The sequence below is a fragment of the Pygoscelis adeliae genome, unplaced genomic scaffold (genome assembly GCF_000699105.1).
Source record: "Pygoscelis adeliae isolate BGI_AS28 unplaced genomic scaffold, ASM69910v1 C10384785, whole genome shotgun sequence".
NCBI lineage: Eukaryota > Metazoa > Chordata > Aves > Sphenisciformes > Spheniscidae > Pygoscelis > Pygoscelis adeliae.
This window is the reverse complement of record NW_008822517.1, coordinates 1-772: the sequence shown is the minus strand read 5'-3', so window position 1 is coordinate 772 and position 772 is coordinate 1. Positions and strand designations below refer to the sequence as shown.

Sequence of the window (772 nt, the reverse complement as noted above, 5' to 3'; positions counted from 1 at the left end):
GGTGCAGCTGGATTGCTGGTGGGGTGTGGGAGGCAAGATGAGACCCGGCCCCTCGTCTCGGGGCAGCCCCGGGCCCCGAGGTCTTTAGTGAGCGGTGCCGTTCGAGGCTTTCATGCTTGTTCCCTCCGCTCCCTCCCTCCTAGAGCAAGAAGGGGAAAGACCCCAACGCTCCCAAGCGGCCGATGTCGGCTTACATGCTCTGGCTGAACGCCAACCGCGAGAAGATCAAGTCGGACCATCCTGGCATCAGCATCACAGACTTGTCCAAGAAGGCCGGGGAGCTCTGGAAAGCCATGTCCAAGGAGAAGAAGGAGGTGAGGGACGGGGCGTCGGGGTTGCTCTGCGGGTGGGTAGAGCTGAGCCTGGTCTAGGAGGGGGAGGCTGGACGTGAGGAGGCCCGGCGGGCTCTTGCTTGGTCTCGGGAACCCGGTGCTCCGTAGGCGGGAGGGCGGCGGCGGGGAGGCGATGTCTTCGGGCTGGCGAGCTGTTGGGTGGGCGTAGGCTTGATCCAAGGTGGCGAGGGACGCGGTGGGGAGCGCTGGCGTGGTGTGGGTGGGGACGGCGTTGGGCTCTGGTGGCGGGGGAGGAGAGAGGGCCCCGCTGACCTTGTGCTCTTGCTGCAGGAGTGGGATCGCAAGGCGGAGGACGCCAGGAGGGACTACGAGAAGGCCATGAAGGAGTACAGCGTGGGCAGCAAGTCGGAGAGCTCCAAGACGTGAGTGCGCTGAGCAGAGGGGGCTGGTGGGAGGGGTGGCAGGGCTTCGCCCCTCCG

The 772-nt window shown here is 66.3% G+C and overlaps 1 protein-coding gene across 1 annotated transcript; it reads left to right on the top strand.

Annotated features, from left to right (window-relative positions):
* The first annotated feature begins 147 nt into the window (after positions 1 to 147).
* Positions 148 to 725, top strand: LOC103919935 (FACT complex subunit SSRP1-like). The gene is made up of 2 exons (XM_009327572.1): positions 148 to 314; positions 624 to 725. The coding sequence occupies exons 1-2, from the start codon at positions 183 to 185 to the stop codon at positions 717 to 719; spliced, it is 228 nt and encodes a 75-aa protein (XP_009325847.1). The 5' UTR covers positions 148 to 182; the 3' UTR covers positions 720 to 725.
* Positions 726 to 772: the final 47 nt, after the last annotated feature.